Here is a 17,852-nt window from a genome sequence, read left to right as displayed (position 1 = left end):
GTGTCCTTTCAAGTTAGCAATCCAGTCATGAAAATTTCTGTATCCTATTGTTAAAATGTGCTTTCCTTTCCCTAGTAAAGTAAAAAGTAAAATACATACCATCCTGGATGGTGCCAGCTCTTGCTCAGATTAATAGTCACGTTGAGACTGATGCAGAGCTGAACAGGGATTATCAGAAGCTTTTTCCTGTTACATTTGATTTTGCTTTAGATTTAGGATTTAATATTTTGCCTGAACATCTCTCCCTTCCTGTCCCCCCAGGTCTCAGAGTTCTTGCATTTAAATGATTTCTTTTCTCCAAAGGATTTTACTAGAAACATGGCTAAACTAAAATATCCAAATAAAAATAGTAAATAACAATTTTGCATCTCAGCCTGGTTTTATAGTTAGTAACTCCCATATACTCATAACACTCCATATTTTCATGTTTCCAGTCTGCATATAAGGATTCTGTTTTCACATTTGATGACTTTAGAATTGCCTACTCCTTCATTCTAGTAAAGTGTTTGCTTATGGCTAAATAAAATGAGGAAAAATGAGCAGGCAAAGAAAACAGACCAGAGAAGAAAGTGGTCTGAATAATAGAATGATTATATTTTCTTCTCAAGCACTACTTGATGTTAAGAAAAGAAAACCTGAGAAGGCGTTTAGATTATTTTTGCCTTGAAACAGAGAGGAGTGGTAAAGTGGGAGGCAAGGAATAGGGGGTGTCACAGAGACTGGGGTTTCCATCCCCAATTACGCGCTGGCTGCTACGCTGCTGAATTACACTGAAAGCACTGAATGGTGCCATTATATTCCTTTTCAAAAGTTGTGGGGTATGAAATTCAATCTGAGGTATTTTTAATGAGTGTTCTGAGCCTCAGTTGTAGCTCTTCCCAAGAAACAAGGAGCACAGTGTGCTGCTAAATAGGGCCGAGGCCGGGGGTTAAACTCATTCAGTTTTTTGCTCACAGGGAGGGAAAGTAATATCAACATTTATTTGACAGGTACATACTTGCTTCCAGAGTTGAGCTTCAGTAAAACAGCGTTCCATAAAGAAAACATTCTGAAAAATGAGGTTCTATCAGCTTCGCATCAAACTCCCACCTAGTTTCTGAAAACGAATCTTGTGGTGTGTTTTCCAAACCTGGTGCCCACAATGCACACGCTGGGCTTGTACTGTGGGCATCCCTGTGCTGCAGGATTCTGTGCCTTTAGCCATCAGGCACATCTCTGTGGGGAGAGGCTTGTGGTGGAGGTGCAGCTTATGCCAGGTGGGGACATCTGCCCAGTTACACCCCCTGGCTGTCAGTTAAACATAGATAATTCAGAGGTAATCTTTGTCAGAGAGATACCTGCTGGCATCCCTGGGTCTCCGTTAAGGGGTTTGCTGTCATAGTTGTGATGGCTTTGGGGTGATTCCCACCCTTCTCGCACCTCTCAGTGAGACATAGCTTTTCAGGAAAGCTTTTTTAGCATGCACCTGGTTTTAGAAAAGCCATGTAGCACAGAAGTGTTGTTGCCTTCCATTTTTCTTAAGTGCTGATTTGCCAAGTAGTTTGTTTCAGGTTGTGAGGAAAGCACTGTTTAATGCATCTGCCCTGCAATTCACTCCAAGATCTGAAATTCATGACGGGCTGGCTCTGGTTCTTGCAAGTCATCACCATTCAGTGTCAAGGCTCTGAAGCTGGGATGTTGTGCCGATGATATCCTTCAGAAAGGAAAGCAGTCTCTTCCAGCAGCGGATGTTTGCCTTGCTAATGGGATAAAAAACAGCCACAAACCACTTTTTAGTTTTGCTAGTAAAATTAGGCAGAGATGACTCAGCATTTGCAGGAGCTAATTTAGGGAGTAAGAGGACATATTTTTAGTAAGTTTTCTCATTGTTCTTTTAATGCCTCATTTTTCTTGTCCACACTGTGCATTTGAAATGATGTTCAAGGACAGTAATTTTGTTTTAGTAACAGTGGCTCTGGGAAGAGTCTCCTGCTGAAAGTCACCAAGAACTGAATGGTTGGTGTGTGAAATTTTGCAGCCTTAAACAGTTGCTTAAAAGACTCGCTCTGCCACTACTGATTTCCCACAAATATTTTACACCTATCTGAAGGAAGTTAGCAGTGATGGTTGTACTACAAGAAACAAGGTTTGGTTTTGTTTTTTTTTTTTTTCAGGAGGACTAATTAGCTTGTGCAGAGACCTGTTGCTGCAGTTTGATGGTTTTGGGGGTTAGGGTTTTTTGGGAGTTACTGAGAGCAGCATTCGCATTTCATGTGAAGGCACGCATTGTCCCCATCCGGACAATTTCTCAGAGGATTGTTAGGCAGACAACAATGAAGTTTTTCAGCTGAATTTGTTAGCAGAGGGGATCAGAGCATCCCATTTAAGTTGATAGAATGATTTTTAGGTGCATGCGTGTCAAGTGTAGGGTTTTTAAATCAGTACAGAAAAGTTAAGATAAGGTCTGTTGTACTTTCGAACTGAGAGTTAGATGTCAGCTGGTTAAAATGCTGTAAATACAACTAAAGGAACCAGTGAACTGGGAAACTAATCATGAAGTGTTTTGTTAATGCTTTTCACTATGAATAACATTTTGTGATAAACAGATGTGTACTTAGACTACAGTGATCAGAGGCTGGATGTTTTTTGGTCTATAAGGTTCGTGGTGTTCAGCTGATGAGCTGTTCCAGATTTCCTTTGGCATTGATGACAGTGGGATGGATGTGTGAAGTAAACTCTCCTGTGGGATTTTGTCCCTACAACTATCCAAGGGGGAAATTCTCTGGGCTACAAGAATCTGCCTCTTCTCCTTTCTTCTTCTTTACAAAGGGCTTCACTAGCTTTGTGGTGGTTGCTGCTGGCTCTGCAGTAACAAACTCCTTGTCAACTAGAAATTAGACTAATGTAAAGGTGGGAAATAAAATCAGTATTAATATCAGTTTGCATTTGTAAGAACTGCAAAGAAATCAAATGATTGGGTTGTTACACCTGAAGATGACAGGTTGGTCAGCAGTATGAAAGGCTCAGTTCTGAAGGTGCCCAGCCCATCTCTTCTCCTTTTTTATTTCCTCACTTGCACATTGAAATGGCATATATAATACAGTGTGGGTGGTATTTGCCCATTAAGTTATAAAGCTATGATTTTATGAGCCAAGTGAAAAGAGACCAAGCAGAGCCTCCAATTCCAGTAGCTTTACTGTAATTATGGAGATGCACAGTTACCTGAGGATTTACTGTAGCTGAATTTTGTATTAGTCTGACTCTGCTGTAAGAAGTTTAACCAAGCACTATGGAGAACAGCCTCAGCATAAAACTTTACATTAGCTTTCCTAGATAATCTTTTTCTTTTTCCTTCCACACTCTTTAACTATTAAAGAGGATTATTTAGTTATTTCTTTTCCATACAAGTATTTAATTTTCACCTGAATTTTACTGGCTATTTCTAGTAAAGTTGATTCTGGGCATTGGAAGAGAGTTTAAAGTCTAGTCAGAGCAATCCTTCTGCTTTTGCCTATTTTAGAAAATATTTTGACATAAGCCAGTTTGTTGTGATCAGAACGCCAGCAGCACGGTTACAACAACAAACCACTGTATGTTCAAATGTAGAGAATTGCAAGTTCTTTTGGAGACCATGCTGGAAATGCAAGTGAATGAGATGGTTATTAAAATCCTTCTCTTTGTATTTTTGCCTCTACAATTGTTTGTTGTGTTGATTTTTTTGGTTGGCAATCACATACCTTAAAATAGTCATTTTTGAAGTCATCTTGTTTGTCGTAGCTGGCAGGTGGGGGGAAAAAGTGTAACTTCGCTGCTACATTTTTTTATAAGGGCAGGTATGTGGAGTAAAACGCACCTGAAGTAAAAAGCACCATATCGTACAATCACACTGTTTTAAAAAGCTGCCACCACCACCAAAATCGACCGAAGGGTAAAACTGTACGTCAGAGACTATGGAAGGCAAGCACTGGCATTAAAGGGAATACAGCTTATGTGCTGAGTGTAAAGTGGAAAGGCAGTCCACTAAAACCTTGAAAGAAAGGAACACTAAATAGTCTTATTGTACACACACAGCAGATGATCAATCACTTGTTTTTAAGGCAGTATAAGAGACTTATTCTGTTACTGTATTTGGCCTTGATCCTGCCTTTGATGGTATGCGTGCAGTCTGTGCAAAAGCATGTGGGACGCATGCCAGGAGTGGAGCCTTCAACTACATTCAAATGGAAAATATCTTAAAAGGAATGAGGCCCCTTTAGGTTATGATGAAAATTTGCCTTTTCACCCCATTTGGAGGGAGGGTGTAGGATACCTGGTGGCTGTAGGTACTGGGTGGGGATCTGCATGCTTAAAAGTAGTGGTGGGAGTGTGTGGCTGCTCTGTTCAAAGGTGTCACTTCTCCTCTTTGCTTTCACCTAGTATGTAGGGGTGACAATCACGCTTCTTCCAACACTTCCTAACTACCCAGTCTAAGCTGAACAGCAAAGTAAAAACTAGGAAGCCCAGGTCTAACAGCTATCTTTATAGTCTAGAGCTATTTTTATAGTAATCTAATCCTTCCTATAGGATTAACACCTACACTTTGAAAGGGAGGAGAGGAGAAAAAGGGCAGAGGATTGCCAAGTGTCTTGGCAGTGTTAGGTCCAGAGCAGCAACACTCAGACCAGTGCTTCTTGCTTTTAATCCCACCCTTCAAGCAATAGACTTTTGCTAAAAATGAATTATGCATTTCATTTTATGCCAGAAAGGAGAACTCTTTAAAACATGAAATTTGTCTTCGGATGCTGACAGCATTGTTCTCCTGTGAGTAGTTTTCAAGCCTTCTTTGAAGTGTAAATTTCTGGCAGGGTTATTTGTTTAATAACCCTGTTGCTCAATCTCATCTTTGAGGTTATTTTTATACTATTTGCTTATCATGAGCACTTGTTAGTTGGTTTTCTTTCCTTTCACAGCTGTAGATACATATATAATTTTTATTTTTAACAGCTTTGAATAACTGAGAAAATTTATGCTGTTAAGAATGTGGGGTTGTTATTTTTGGTATTGATTACGACTGTATATGACTTCAGAAATAGTAATGAAAATACTGGATGAAGTTTTCACTATCATCTCAATGCAGTTGTTAAACTGGAGTATAAAAATAATTTGGGCATCAGACTGATCTGAAGTACAAGGGGTTTTCTGGGTGATTACCCACGAAAGAACAAATAAAATTTTAAACTGTGTTTAGTTGACTGGACAGATAAAAAATGGTAAAATCACTATTTGATCCTAAACAGACACTTTTTGGGGGTACATCGTTAGTGAAATAATTGCTAAATTAACTGGGTGGTGGGGGAATGTGTTTAAACCCACTTCTTTTAAAGTCCTGGTTATCTTCTGGATACTGCTATGCGCTTTTCTTTTTTTTTAAAAATCTGTATTGCAGTCTGTGCCAAAGAATGGCCTAAACAAGTACGTAGAGGGAGATTTTTTTTAAATGATTGGCAGTTGCTAGAACATGAAAGAATTGTTGAACCTATTAAAATATTCACCATTGGAAGATGATAAGCAACATCCTGGTTTGGATTTCGGTGCGAGTAGAGGGAGAGTGAATTGAGTAGGACTGAAATAATGAGCAGACAGCAAATGTTGAATGCATAATGCGTAAAGCAGGCTACTTTGACTGGGTACCTTCACAGCTTGCAGCTAAATGTGGTGATGGACATTATTCATAATTTAGAAGTTAGTGGCCTGACGTTCCCTGAAAATGTAAAGTGACTTTTAAAATGTGATTTCACAGAGCTAAATGAAAGGCCAGTTCAAAATGCATTAAGCAGTAAGGATGTGTAGCTGGAAATCAGTGAGCTTCTTTTCACCGCAATAAATTTATAATGTTATTTTGGTGTAACTAAATACCACCTCAAGAGAATAATAGTAATTCCCTGCTGTCAGTGTGGCTGGGATTCACCTCATCTAAAATGAACCTTGTAACACAGGTGCCTGGGCTCCTTGTCATCAAGAGTAAAAGAGTACAACTGTATTGCTAAGGAAAAGTTCGTTGCCAATGTGCTCAGATGGCTGTTTTGGGGTAGGAAGAATTGCCCTCTGGAGCTGCAGTATTTCTTCACGGATTATACAAGAATCTGGCTGTCGACAGAAACAGGAGCAGGGGACTGCCACCCGCTGCAGCTGTTTCCCAGCTCCCGGGTGTTGCATGTGACCTTCTCCCAGTTGTATTCCACCGGTATACCGTACCCTCCTGGTTCCTTTCCCTCGCTGCCTCACAGCGGCGTCCGTGGTAGCAGACGGTCTGGAGGTATAGTCTTGCCACCAGCCTTCATTGTGGCAGCTTCCATGTCAACGTCCCACTCGCGTGCCTCGTCCTCCTCCTCTGATCTTCACCTTTGGCTCAGTTCTTTCCCTCCCTGGTGCGGGCTCTCATTCGATGATGCTCAGGGAGAGCAGGAGATCGCTCTCCTGCCTCTCCTTTCCCATGTCCTCCACGTTTGGCCACACCGATGGCCTTCCCTCATTCCAGCGTAGGAGGCTTCCGTGATGGTCCTGTAATGGGCCTGTGCTTTCTGACTGCAGCAGGGAGAGGCTGCTGTAGCGCAGCCTTTCCCCACCCTGTGACCTTACGTGCGTGCGTAGATATTTTGGGGGGCTCGTGGCCCCCCGTGGATCAGACCGGCGCTGGTGTGGCGCAGGGAAAGCGGCCAAATTCTGGCTCGTGGGACATGGGTGCAGCCGCAGGCCTGTGGGATGGGAGCCGATGAAGCTTGCCTAGCACTTGTCGTCTGAGGCGTGGCAGCGGGGCCGTGCTTGACGGTTGGAAAATGCCTTCGAAGTTCTGTGGAAAACTTGTGTTGTCCCATAGGCCTTGTAACCACGTTCAAGTCAGACGCGACTGTTGGCTACAGATGATGTCATCGGTGCGGCGCACTCATTCCTGAATGCTTCCTCTGTCGGCTCATGTTTGCTGTGCCCTGAGTGACTGCTGGTTTGCTTCCATACCCAGCGGACTGAGATTTTAATTTATTGTCTTTAAATTTTTTAGTAGGGATGTCATGGAATGGCACTGAATCAACGTCTCTGAGACCTGAGAGTTCTTGCTTGTGTGGATGTTGTACTTCTTCTGGTCCTGCAAGACCAGAGTGTCATCAGGCTTTAAATCTCAGCAGATTTTATATGTACAGTGTTTCCCTTGAATAAACTGTCAGATTTTATTCTGAGGTAGACTGATCAAAGCAAAGATGAGTTTAGAATAATAATCTTATTTACCAATACTTGAGTAAGAAGCATTGCATGTTACCAAGGCACGCTCCAGAGAAAATGCCAAGTGACATAAATGCCACAAGACTGCTGTTCCGTTGTCTAAGTGCTTGTAAGAAAAAAACTTTATGAGAACACTCAGCAGGTTTTAATCAGATGCTCTTACTCATGGTCTGAGATCAGACAGGCTTGCTCTCCTCAGCTAACCTTGGGCGGTGTGGTAACACAGGTGGGCTCTCTGCCGTCTTTCCTGTTGGTCAAAAATCTCCGCGCTCCCAGAGGCGCCTTTTTTTCCCTGGCAGGAACGATGAAGTTTGGTCTTTGTCAGACAGGAGTCCATCAGGTACTTTAGTAAGACGTATACATACATATGCACAGGCATGTTTCCATTTTTCTGGTTGTGCATGAGGATGAAAGCAAATATCCTCTGCCTCTTGCTGCAAGGGTGGCTGATAAACACGTCCTTCCACTCTTTAGTGGCCCCAGCCAAACTGTGGAGGCCTGAGACTAGTCTGGGAGCAGGAACATTTGCCTGAAGTTTCCAAACCATTTGTAGGTGTATTTTCAGAGCAGTAAACTAATACTGCTAATACGCTCAATCTAATGTCTTTTAATATTATTCCGTTGCCTCCAACGCAATGCACTTACTGGGAAGCTCTTTCGTTAAGAGACGATGTATGATTGGATGTGCCTACATACAGCGACAGATGGAGCGGAAAATACGGGAAGCTTTCTGTTAAAACTGACACACAAGGCGTGATGGCCGGTGCAGGCTGGGCAGTGGTCATCGGGGATGCTTTCGGTTTAGTGAAGCTGGAGAACATGAAGTGAGTGTACTCAAATATATTTGCACTTCAGACTTATTTTGGGTGGCATTACATCAGATCAAAAGTGCTCTGTCTAGAAAAATAGACGTCTTTCTTCCTTGCCTTCTCTGTATCCTCTTATTTGGCATTTTGGTGTAAATTACTTCAGTTACTGCAAGGTTGGTTATGATGAATGCTTAAAAAAAATTAGTACTTCTATCTGCAATTGTTAGTGATGTGTTTTCTGACAGTATTCATGAGGCTAATGTTTGCTACAGCTAACATTAACAAACAGTTAATAAAAGAATCTAAGTGAACATTGCTTCCTGGTGGCATGTGTCTGTTAGAGGCACTGGGAATATGTTGGGCAAAAACCTGCTCAGCAAGTTCTGGGGAGGTGAGCTTGGCTTTTCCCTTCTGACTTTCAAAACCAGCCAGCACTGAAGGGTTCGGTCATCGTGTCCTGCATCACCGGGGTGGCAGCAAGTATATCCTGTGCCTTCCCAAGAAAAACATCATCCTTTTAATTCCTCTGGTGTAAGCCTTGCTGCTGGGTTTTTACTTTTCACAATTCATATTGGACAACATTAGATAAATCACCTTTGGAAAGAAAGATGCTTTGTGCTTCGGCTTGTGGCTGAAAAACAGGTATTACCCTAGGTGGAAAAAACCTGGGGATTTATGTTTTGGTATCCCAGTGAAACAGAGACCAAACTGTGTAGTGACACAGCTGGGAGGAGGTGGACTGAGCGGCTGCCCACTCGCAAATAACCTGTTGGTACTGGCACTGCCTGGAGATGCCAGGACCTGGGCTCAGGCTCAGGTTTGAGCCAGGTCGGCCGGACTGCCTGCCTCTAATGGTTTTCTTTTCTTTGCTTGGTTACTGCTTTTTTATTTTGCTCTAGTAATTATTTACTGGGCAGAAAGGGAAAGGGCTCAATCTGTAGGTTGAGCGTAAGGGCACTTGTCTGGGGTGTGATGGGTCTCTTGTAATGGTGGAGTTTGTGCAGTTTAATGGATTATTATTTGCTCTGAAGTGAGTGGAGATCTGTGTTTCGAGGCCTCTTGAGTTAAAATAGGTGCATTTGTCCAAGGAACAAAAATATTTGATTTCAGCGATTGGCCTTTTATACAGAAACAGTGGGGTTTTTGCTGAAGACTTGCTGGTGAGCTGTAATTTACAGTATTTGCTGCAGGTGTGGATTTAACTGCTGTGCTGAGAAGAATCCTTACAATCAGCAAAGCGGTGGCTCTGGGAGCTAATAATGGGCTAGAACATCTGGTCTTTATAGGGGGAAGACTTTCAGTATGTGGAAGGAAATGCTTGCACTTGACTCCTCCAAATTACTCAACAACCCTGGTAGGGTAGCACAGGTGGACCTTGACCAGCCTCAGTGCCTCACAGCAGGAGGCTCGGGTTAAGCCCATATGAAGTCAGAACCCTGGACTTGAGCCTGTTGTGTATCAAGTGGCATCAAGCAAACCCTCAGACCCTTGTGTTTTGTATGACAGGTCTGTCGGCGAACGTTTTGGTTTCAGTATGTTGTACACAGATGTACATAGCCCCACCTGACATGGCTTGAAGGGCCATGGGATGAAATAGCTAACTTGCGACGCTCACAGTAGAAATTAGCCTTGACAGACATAAGAAAACTATATCCCAAGTCCCCCTCTTCTACGTCTTTTATTTCATGGTATTTTTCCCTCAAAAATAAAAATACAGTAAAGATGGATTCTGAGCTGCCATCCAGGGATGGATGGATATTTTCTGTAGCTTTAAAACTTGTGTAATTATTGTCACCTGCCCTGTGGGTGTGGTTGGAATATCCACTGATTTTGTAAACTGTTTTGACAGTGGTGTTTGCTGGACAATTTCTTAGCATAATAATTTTTCTGCCACTAATTAAAAGCATCTTTGTAACCCTAGGCTTTGTTTTCTTCTTACAGCAAAGAGCTCCAGGGAAAGTTTTGCATGATGCTGTTTGCAACCACCTGAACCTTGTTGAAGGCGACTATTTTGGCCTTGAATTTCCAGATCATAAAAAGATGATGGTATGTAAAAGGATTAATTTTCAGCTGGTTTTCATCTACATACACACTGTATTCTCTCCCTCTGCTCCTTACTTATGAGGTATATTTAATCCTCAGTCTCCAAAAGAAAAAAGGACTTTTTAAAAAAAATGTTCTTGCTTGCTGGAGTTGAAGAAATGTTTTAAAAACCTGATTACTCCTGTCAGATTTCATCTGTGTTGAAAGTAACAGCCAATTCAGGCACAACTTGGAAAAGCATTTTATCTTTATAAGTTGCAGTAGAGAAGCCAAAGACTTGACTGTTGCAGAGTCTCAACTCTGATTTTACAGTCCTGCTTAATGTGGAGTGCAGAAATAATCTTTCTCTGCAGACAGAGAAGTTACAATGATTGTGACACAGTTCCATGAAAAACATTGTGGGGCAAAAAGATGGATAGATAAAATATAACAAGGTTAATAAAGAAAACAAAACCAAAAAACCCAAATAAATTGATGGAAGTCCTGTCTGGGGAGCTGTGTGGCACAGGCAGGTGCCCTGGTCCTGGTACTTCAGACTCTGAAACAGCTGCTGGCTGCTGGCAACATTCAGGCATTGCACTAATACTTCTAGGGTGGAAACAGTATCGTGTAGCAGAGAAAGCCAAAGGCTAATGACTTCTCAGCCTCTAATGACTTTCTTTCTGAAGTTTGTTTTACTTTAGACTTACTGTGTGACCTGCTGGCATGTGTGCTAGTTATCTGGATTGTTTGACCAGTACATTCTGGTGTATACTGGATTTCTTGCCTGTTTAGTGAATTCTGCACTAGTAGCCTGGCTGACCTGAAGGAGATGACTTGGGGCAATTAGGAAAAAAAAAAAAAAAAATCTATTTTCTGTCAATCTATATAAAATTTCTGTAAGGAGCAGTATTTTTTACCAAAAGAAACAAAAGAGGATTTATCTGCTGCTGCATTAATCTGTTGTCATGCCTTAGTGCAGGTTTACATAGACATTAGAACTGAAGACTAGCGGTCATAATGGTTTAGGCTAACTATAATAAAAGAGGAAATTTTTAAAAATGGACATAGATCTTTAAAAGTGATCTGCTTCACAGTTTGCTCCTGGATTTACATGAAACACGGTTTACTAGAAAGATTCGTATTCTGCAAGATACGCTTGGTTAAAGCTTTAGGTAACTTGAGAGCTGAACACAACTCTTTAAAACAGTGCAACTGTACAGTACTATTACAACAGAGGGTTGTAGCCATGTTAATAATGACGTACTGATGTTCCTGACGTATGTATGTATGTAAAGCTGAAACAAATCCCAATGTCTTGTGTATATATGGTTCCTTTTCAGTTTTCTAGAAAATAGAGAAGGTCATTTGATTGACCTTCTCTACTTCACAGGTCATTAAGTTTCAAATAGATGACCCTCTGTGTTTTGCTCAGAGACCTGAAGTAAACTAACAGTTTTCAGTCTTGTGAAAACAAAATGGTTTATTTGCTTGAGGCAGAACACAGGAGAGATTGAGGTACTGCCAGTGCCTGAGGCCCTCGCAGTGGCAGGAACTGACTGGCTGGAAATATGTCCAGACAATCACAGTGGGGGAGCCAGGACTCTGATGAAGAAGAAGGTGGAGAAAACCCCCTAAGGCTATTGCCAGTTTGACCTGAAGGAAGATGCCTCCATGCCTCCAGAGTGGTAATTTACCTGGCACCTACTCTTGCAAAAGGAAATACTAGCTAAGTATCTGAGAGCGCCTGTCCATGTACCTGCTGGTGGTTCCAATCTTTGCTTCTGAAAAAGGGGGAGATCCCCAAATCTTGCCTACTCTAGTCAGCTGTGCCCCAAGAATGGTGAGATTCAGGGGAAGTAACGCCTTCAACCACCTAAAAGCAACTCACAGAAACTCTGAAGCAGGAGATTTGATTATGAATTGTTGTTTCAATGTGGAGTAGCACTCTGAGAGTAATATTTACACTTAAATTATAGTAACCATTTTATATGATGCAGTTGAGGTGAATGTTCCTGTGGGATATAAAGCTTTCTGAGCTTCATAATGGCCATAATGTAGAACACAAGCATTGTGCAAATAAAATAAATTGCAGTTAATGGTGTGTCTGAGAAATAAACCACACGTGTATTTTACATTCATATCATCTGAAGAGAATGAGTTGCTTTGCCAATGTAGAGTGCAATTTAAAAGGAAAAACAAATATTTAGAGCATATTTGTTTGGATGTAATCATATGTACATGAAGTCATATATTCACAGTTCAGCTGTGTTTGTTTCAACATGCAAGGCTCCAGACCTCACATCTGACATAATGACAGTTGTATGTCAAGATGCCTGGCAGCTGTATACATTTAAGTGTGCTGTGCTTGCAGCAGACAAGATCTGCATGGGAGATGAACGTGGAGGGTCTGAGGGCTGTACTTCCTGCTGGGGTTTCACAGAGTTTCATCACACTTGATGTCTGCCCCAATTCTCCAGCTGCTGCGATCTGGTCACTATCGCAGAATGCCAGACTTTGTTTAAAAAATAAATAATCTGGCCTTTGTAGTTCCAGAGAAAATTGAAAACATGAATCTTAATTGAATCCTCACATTATTTTTCATTTCCAGTTTATAAACCAGTCTCAGATTGGCTGTGTTTAGGTACAGCGTGGGAGTTGCTTGATGCATAAGTTTTGTTTGCTTGGGTTTGGTTATAATGGTAAGGTCTTCATTTTGCTCCACCTTTCTTCCCTACTAGAAATCCCTACGCGCATTTCTAGTATCCAGCAGTCTGGTCAAGGATGTTATAACTTGCTTGTAGGATGATTGGGAGAGTGGAGAAGGGAACAACACACTTGTGCCCTCATGCTGTATCATAAACTCCCTCTGGAGAGAGAGAAGTTTGTTGGTTTGGGGTTGGGTTGGGTTTGGTTTGGGGGTTTTTTGGTGTCAAGTAAAATACATTACTCCCATATTCTTGTAAACTGGCTGTTTCATATTCAAGATTGTTTTTTTTTCCCACTAAACTTGGCAAAGTCCCTGACCTTTGTTGCAGATTATGCACACGCCAACTTTCTGAAACAAAACAGTTTTAAGTTACTGAAAAGCCAAAAAGTGTCAGAACCAGTTTAATGTGTGATAAACACTGTGTTCCTATTCTTGGATAACCAAGTTTCTTTAGCCTTTATGAAAAAAAAAAAAGAAACAGCAAAAAACCCAAACCTTTCATAGGCAGAGAAACATAAAAAGAATTTCATTGAGAAACATTAGTGGGTGTGAAAGGGCAGGAATGTGAGGTCTTTGCTAATTGGAAGCACTCATATTAGTAATGATGAAAATAGCAAACAGCATTGGAGCAGTTATAGCAGCAATACAGGCTGTTCCTGTCTGGCTTCTCAGGTGATTTTCTAAAATGGCTGTTTTGAGTATGTTTCAGTCTCTGCATAATCTAAAATTATTAAAGGTCAAAGATGTGTTCATTTCAATACATAGTCTTTTTCTAGAGGAAGACTCAGTTAATTTGTTTTTTAATGGCTTTAACCTTTATGACGGTTGTAGGATATTCTTCCACAAATTCCAGGCGTCTCCAAGGGATGCTCCATGCAATTTAGGGAGATAACAAAATACAAATCTTGGGCATAGGTAGTTACCGGCTAAGGACTGTGAGCTGTCCCACTTCCCTAGGGCCCTGCAAGTCATCTGGCTTTTACCTGCTGCGTGATTGTCCCTTGGCTTTCTATAACATTTTGCCCAGGCCCTTCTGACTGAGACTGCAGAACGGGGGTTTAGGCTCTGAAAACTGTATTTTCCCCCTGTTGTCTGCCTCGTGCCCTTGACCTGAGAGAATGTTCCTCCCCAAAGTGGTGGAGCTCCACATTTATGCCCAGGCCTCACAGTGGGACTTCTCTTGGGTCCCCAAAACCAGGCGGTTGCCACCTTCTCATTTCTCGTTTGCCCAGTGTTCCCAGCTCAAAGGCAAGCACTAGCCCCCTTTCACTTGCCTTTCTCAAGATTAATTAGGGTGAGGACCACAGTGACAGTATAGCACTGTCTTTTTCTGAATTCCTTGTTTCAGTTGTTCTTTCCACAGCGTGAATGGTTCCTGACTAAATGTGCTGTGGTTGTTGGTATCTGGGACGAGGGGGAGATTTCCTCACCGTTTCCCAGCTCTCTGAATCTGTACTGCTTCAAAACCTGTGCTACAGTGACAGCCCATTAACAGTGCTATTTCCTGAGCATCTTCCAGAGTTTTGGGGAGAAAACCCACTACGTATAATTAGGGAGAGCATGACAACCACACTGGAAAAAAATAACTGATAATGAAAGTAGTGCAATGAAAAATGCTGCTCTGCGAGCAGTAGTTTGTTCAGAGATGATAACACCACCGTCTTTTGTTTTCAGGTGTGGCTTGATCTTTTGAAGCCTGTTATGAAACAGATTAGAAGTAAGTACTTCCTTGCTGTCATTAATTTTTGTCAGTCTGAGAGTACTTGAATAAATTAGGACTCTGTCAGTTGGGATCTTTATCTTCTCAACTTTCTTCACTGAATTTTGTTTGGCTTATTTTTTATTTCTCGTCTGTCCTTAAAAGATGTACTGTGAAATTATGTCACATGAACGTATGAAGGGGCTGACCCAGTAGGACACTGAGGTTTAGTCAGTCACTAGAAAAGGCAGTGGTGGCAATGGAGGGAACAATTTGGTAGAGAAAAAAGAGTGCAGTAAAAGAAGGATTGAAGGAAGCGTACACTGCCAAAAGGTAGCAGTAATCAGGATAAAAGAACGGGAAGACATTATTACTGAGAAAGAGCTAGCAAATACATTACAACTGTGTGGTACATTGCTGCAGAACTTGGAACTATCTGAGACCAAGAGGAGGAAACAGGTTGGAATAGGGCCATCAGGGAAAGTTATGGTGGGTGGTGGGAAAAGACAGGAAATTGTAAATAGCCATCAGCTCTGGGAAGAGTAGAAGTGAACAGGAAAAGTTTTGGTGATTTTATTTCTCTGTCAAATATCAGCAAAGATCTTCATTTATTGAGCTTTGCCATGGAGATTAAGTTTTCCTACATGCCTCTCTGGTTATATTAGTCTGAGTGTATGCTCTGACACCTCTCCCTCTCATGAGAGAGAGATGCATTGGTCCTTTTGTCACTGATCGTACTTGTAACAAACAGAACAAATGAGCTGCTGTTAAAACAGAAATAGTAATTGCTAGTGGACTTGAAAAATAGAGTGTATTTTAGCTCCCTCCTGTTCTGAAGCAAGGAAAATAGACATAATGTATTTTATTGGATCAGCTGATGTAATTACTAAAACCAGACTCGGTTTTGGCAGAGTATTGACCAAGTTACTGTTCTCTTTTATTGTCTGTAAATTTTATTGTGCAGTCTCTAAATGGCCTGAATACTAATGAAGGACAGGAGGTTTGCATGTATGTAGGCGGTGCAGGTTCCATGAGTCATCCCTTGTACATCATTCCGTGTAATAAAATTTGGCCAGTGTGTTACTGATGGTTCACTAACTTCCTTTGACATTTCCCCTAGGACCGAAGCATGTTGTTGTAAAATTTGTGGTAAAATTCTTCCCACCTGACCACGCTCAGCTGCAGGAGGAACTGACAAGGTTAGTAGCTGTATGACATTTTTTTATTATTATTATTAAGTCTCTGGTGGGCAGGGGGAGAACATAGAATTTGAGATGATTGGATGAGGATCGATAGCTGCCCCTTAGTATTAGCTTGATGTTATTTGTCCCAACCTTGAATGCACCTGAAAAATAGGCCCTAAGATTCAGTTGCAGTCTGTGCTGAGAGGTTCTGCAAAGTGCAGGAGTCTTTTGCCTCCTTGGATTTGGGGTCCTGGGAGAGCTTCGCTCCCCCCAAGAATAGGCAGTTCAGCAACAGAGTTCTCGAAGCCCCTTTGGCAGCGGTGTTGGAAGGGACCTAAGGCACGTGTTGGCATCCTGGGGCACTCCTCTGCTGAGGGACACGTGTGACTCTGCACCTGCATTTGGGAGAGAGTTGTTGCAGCAGCATTGGACCCTATTTGTATAGCCAATGCAAATGCCAAAGGTTTGCACAGGTGGAAGTGTGACTTTGGAGATGGAGAAACGGAAAGGAGAGGGAGTAAAATGAAAAGTAAGAGGAAGGTGGAGAAAGATACGCACATATGCAGAAAGAGGTATCTTAAAGGTGTGTTTATTTTCAGTGAATTTTAAAAACTTCATTTTAGCTCTGAATTTCACAGGGCATTGTCATAAAGAGTCAAATTTCTCTGTGAGTAAATGTATATGTGAGGGACCTATTAAGGTTCTTCCTCATTAACAGGTCTTTCCTTTATGGTCAGAAGCATCATTTTGTTGCAGTATTTCTTCACTGTAACTTTTCAACTCTTTTTCTGATCTACTATATTATTATGTTTTAATTACATTTTTCCATTCTGATTCAGTATTTTCACTATTAGTTTTTATTTTCAATCTTCCTACAAGATGAAGTCCTCTTTTACAAAGAGCTCTTGTGTCCTTATGACCTGCTTTATAAAGAACAAGTCCACCTTTGTGATGTTCTGTGTTTATCTCTGTCTTGTTTTATTTTGGTAATAGAGCAATGGAATGGAAAAAAAAAGAAATTATTGATATGTCTTGCTGGCCTGGACAGAGAAAAGTAAAATGTGGGGTAGGAAGAAAGAATGTTTACTTGAAAGACTGAGTAAAAACAATAAAGGGGTGAATGGGAACTCACAGTGTGATGTTACTAATGAAACATTTCTGTTTCCAAATAGATATTCTGCATATCAGTTGCTTAGTATGTGAACTGTAAATTGATTTTTGGGTGATCTCTTTCTGCACCTGGAGATGTGTCTCTGAATCCTAATGACTTTTTTTTTGGTTAGATTTTAACTGTGTGCGCTAGGGAACTTGAATATATGTACACAGCAATGTGTAGGATGTGAAAGCATATCCACAGGCAACAGCTTCATCACTTGAAGAAGCAGAGAATACAACACTTTTGTGCTATGTTCTTCTACTAGGGTGAATTTTGTACGGGTAGGCAGATGTCTGCAGGTTTCAAAAGGACATTATTTAGATATGCTATATTATTTCATGTACTGTGTATGTTTCCATACTCCTCAAATCAGCTTGCCCTTTTCATTTAGTTTACCTACATCTCCTCATTCAGAAACTCACTGTTCAAATGAGAGCTTTTCACTGAACCTATTAAAATCTAGTCTTATTAAAAACTGTTGAGATCCTAGTATGAGTTCTCCAGAGGAGCTGCAGTCTTTGGAAGGCTTGTTAAGGTGTCTGACCAGTTCAGATTTCATACCGACTGTAGGAGAAATGTCCACTGCTAGCTCATTTTTTTTCTAGGGAAGTATTTGATGCTGCATAGAGGTAAGCAATTTCAATTCCTGTTGAAGCTAGAAGAAATTTAAATGTTGAAATAATGTCATGGACCTGTGTTGTCTCTGCACTTAAACTGTTGATGTAGAATTGCCCTACATGGCTGAGATGGTTTGGAGACGATGTTAAAAATGGCGGGTGCACAGGCGGTGCAGGTAATGAGGCCACGAAAGTATCAGAGCTAGCTAGAGTTGTTTGATCAAGATCTTGCTCCTTGTTTCCAGGTGAGTACCAAGGTGAAAGTTTAGAGTTCTCCCTCTATTCTACAAGAACTAACTGATAACTCTAAATCACTGGTTTATCTGGCATTTCTTCATAGTTACAAGCAGCTCCATTATCTAGTGCAGCTTGCTGTGCGGTTGCTGAGCACTTAAGAGTTGTCACATTTGCTTCCACTGTCA

At 41.3% G+C, this 17,852-nt stretch overlaps 1 protein-coding gene across 7 annotated transcripts in view; it reads left to right on the top strand.

The window, feature by feature from the left end:
* Positions 1-17,852, top strand: part of FARP1 (FERM, ARH/RhoGEF and pleckstrin domain protein 1) — a 211,094-nt gene that overhangs the window by 132,077 nt on the left and 61,165 nt on the right. For all 7 annotated transcript variants that reach the window (XM_052785743.1, XM_052785742.1, XM_052785741.1 and 4 more), the window contains exons 3-5: positions 9,984-10,088; positions 14,449-14,491; positions 15,594-15,672. In XM_052785743.1, the coding sequence (XP_052641703.1) occupies positions 9,984-10,088; positions 14,449-14,491; positions 15,594-15,672 (227 nt within the window). The remainder of the gene's footprint in view (positions 1-9,983; positions 10,089-14,448; positions 14,492-15,593; positions 15,673-17,852) is intronic.

Source organism: Harpia harpyja, chromosome 4 (genome assembly GCF_026419915.1).
Source record: "Harpia harpyja isolate bHarHar1 chromosome 4, bHarHar1 primary haplotype, whole genome shotgun sequence".
Classification (NCBI taxonomy): Eukaryota; Metazoa; Chordata; class Aves; order Accipitriformes; family Accipitridae; genus Harpia; species Harpia harpyja.
Note: the sequence above shows the minus strand (reverse complement) of the source record. Positions and strands in the feature narration are given on the sequence as shown.